Source organism: Trachymyrmex cornetzi, unplaced genomic scaffold (assembly GCF_001594075.2).
Source record: "Trachymyrmex cornetzi isolate Tcor2-1 unplaced genomic scaffold, Tcor1.1 scaffold1142, whole genome shotgun sequence".
In the NCBI taxonomy this organism is placed as follows: Eukaryota; Metazoa; Arthropoda; class Insecta; order Hymenoptera; family Formicidae; genus Trachymyrmex; species Trachymyrmex cornetzi.
Window position 1 is genome coordinate 45,589 of NW_017295700.1, and position 1,933 is coordinate 47,521.

Below are 1,933 nucleotides of genomic sequence, written 5' to 3' on the forward strand. Positions count from 1 at the left end.
AATCGCATATTTATCTGATCTAGAATATTATTTTTCAATTTTTCTGCAATTGCATTACATGGATCTAAACGACTTATTATATTGTTTAAACAATGAACAATCGGAATAACTTTACTTCCGGTATCATACTTTTCACCTAACATTTCTACAGTTACGGAATTTATGGGGGAAAGAATTTTAAGTGATTCTTTGATACATGTTATATCGGAATGAGATAACATTTGCAAGTCTGAATATTTGAACAGGACAGTACTAATATATTCGGATAGTTTGCAAAATCATTCCAACATATAAAACATTGAGTTCCACCGAGTTTCAGACTCTTGAATCACTTTGAGATGTTCACCATTGGGACTCGTTTTCATCTGAAGCGCTCTTAACTCATCGGCTGCTTTTACCGATCGTTTAAGAAAAGTTACAATTCCTTTTACTTTTGCCACAATATTTTTAAATTCAGGAGTAAATTTAATTGCATCCCCGACTACTAGATTGAGCTGATGTGCAAAGCATGGCAAATGTTGTCCAAATGTATCGTGTGCAGCTTTCGATATATTAGCAGCACTATCTATAATCATAACCATTACTTTACTCAGATCGATATTCCAATCATGACAAAATGATTTTATAATTTCCGATAAATAGATGGCATTGTGAGCTTCTTCTAGAAGACGAATTTCAAGATTAATAGATTCAATTTCTATATCGTCGATAAAATGTACAGTAAGGAACATATAGCTTTTGCTATTGTACTTGTCCGTCCAAATATCCGATGTCAGCACAATGTTATCAATCCCTGTCAATTTGTTTCTCACAATCGAACTTAGCGCGACAAATTTCTCATCAATGCGACTTGTAATCGTCATCCTACTTGGAACAGTGTATAACGGCGCAACAACTTTGAATAATCGTTGAAAACCTTCACCCTCTACGATGGATAGTGGCTGTAAGTCCTTGGAAATCATAAATGTGATGGCGTTTGTGATTTGTCCTGATTTACTACCACCATCTGTAACACGGATTTGGTTTTCGGTTTATTACATTAAACTGAATTAAAATGTTTTAATTTGATTTAAATTTATCAGATCTAATTAAAATGTATTAAGTACAGTATCGAATTTAGTTATATACCAACACTGAGAGTTATTTATCCTTTAATTTGCCAAAACTAGTATGAAAAGAAAGAAAATTAAAAATAATGAATTTAAACTTTCTTTTAGAAAAAATTGTTGTAAAAAAAGTTAGTCACTCGAAAACTTGTTTCTACTAAAAAGAGATTAATATTAATTCTAGCATATTTTAATTTGTGTTCATTTTTAAATAAAATATTATGATAATATAAGATTCCTACTCTCAATGTTGACCACTCAAATTGCTTTTCTTTTTGACATTAGTAACAAACAAGAATCAGTAAAATTAACTGTAGACATTAAATTCATATATATTTTAGTAATTACAATGTTTATTCTGATATAAAGAGAAAAAATTTTTATTCTTTAATTAGAAATTTGTTTATTACAAAAATACAACATTATACAATTTACCATTGTATTCACTTATCCCCGAAAAAGCCTTTTTAATCGGAACTTGCTTTTGTATTAAAGTCTGTGTTTTCATATTACCGTCAAGGCACTAGTTTCTGATCAGTCTCTAATTTCTGATCAGTTTAGTGAATAAATTGTTTTATTGCATTCACCATCATAAATATTCTCTGTAAAAAATATTTATAATAAAAACTGAACATAGAGAATTACTAAGCGTAAATATGGAAGTTCCAATTGAACGCATTTTTATGACAATAAATTCGTCAAGATAAACGTTCGGACAAGAGACGCATATGCGGCCATCTGTTATGGTCGGGCGTAAGCAAGGTTCTTTGTTTCGTCAGCTTGTCATTTGCACGCGTTTAACGAAATCAAGGTAATTATATATATTT

At 30.4% G+C, this 1,933-nt stretch overlaps 1 protein-coding gene across 1 annotated transcript; it reads right to left on the bottom strand.

Annotated features, from left to right (window-relative positions):
* Nucleotides 1–278: 278 nt before the first annotated feature.
* LOC108764669 (zinc finger BED domain-containing protein 4-like) lies at nucleotides 279–1,614 on the bottom strand. Its single transcript, XM_018513009.1, has 2 exons — nucleotides 1,542–1,614; nucleotides 279–1,006 (listed from the first exon to the last, which is right to left on the bottom strand). The coding sequence occupies exons 1-2, from the start codon at nucleotides 1,612–1,614 to the stop codon at nucleotides 279–281; spliced, it is 801 nt and encodes a 266-aa protein (XP_018368511.1).
* Nucleotides 1,615–1,933: the final 319 nt, after the last annotated feature.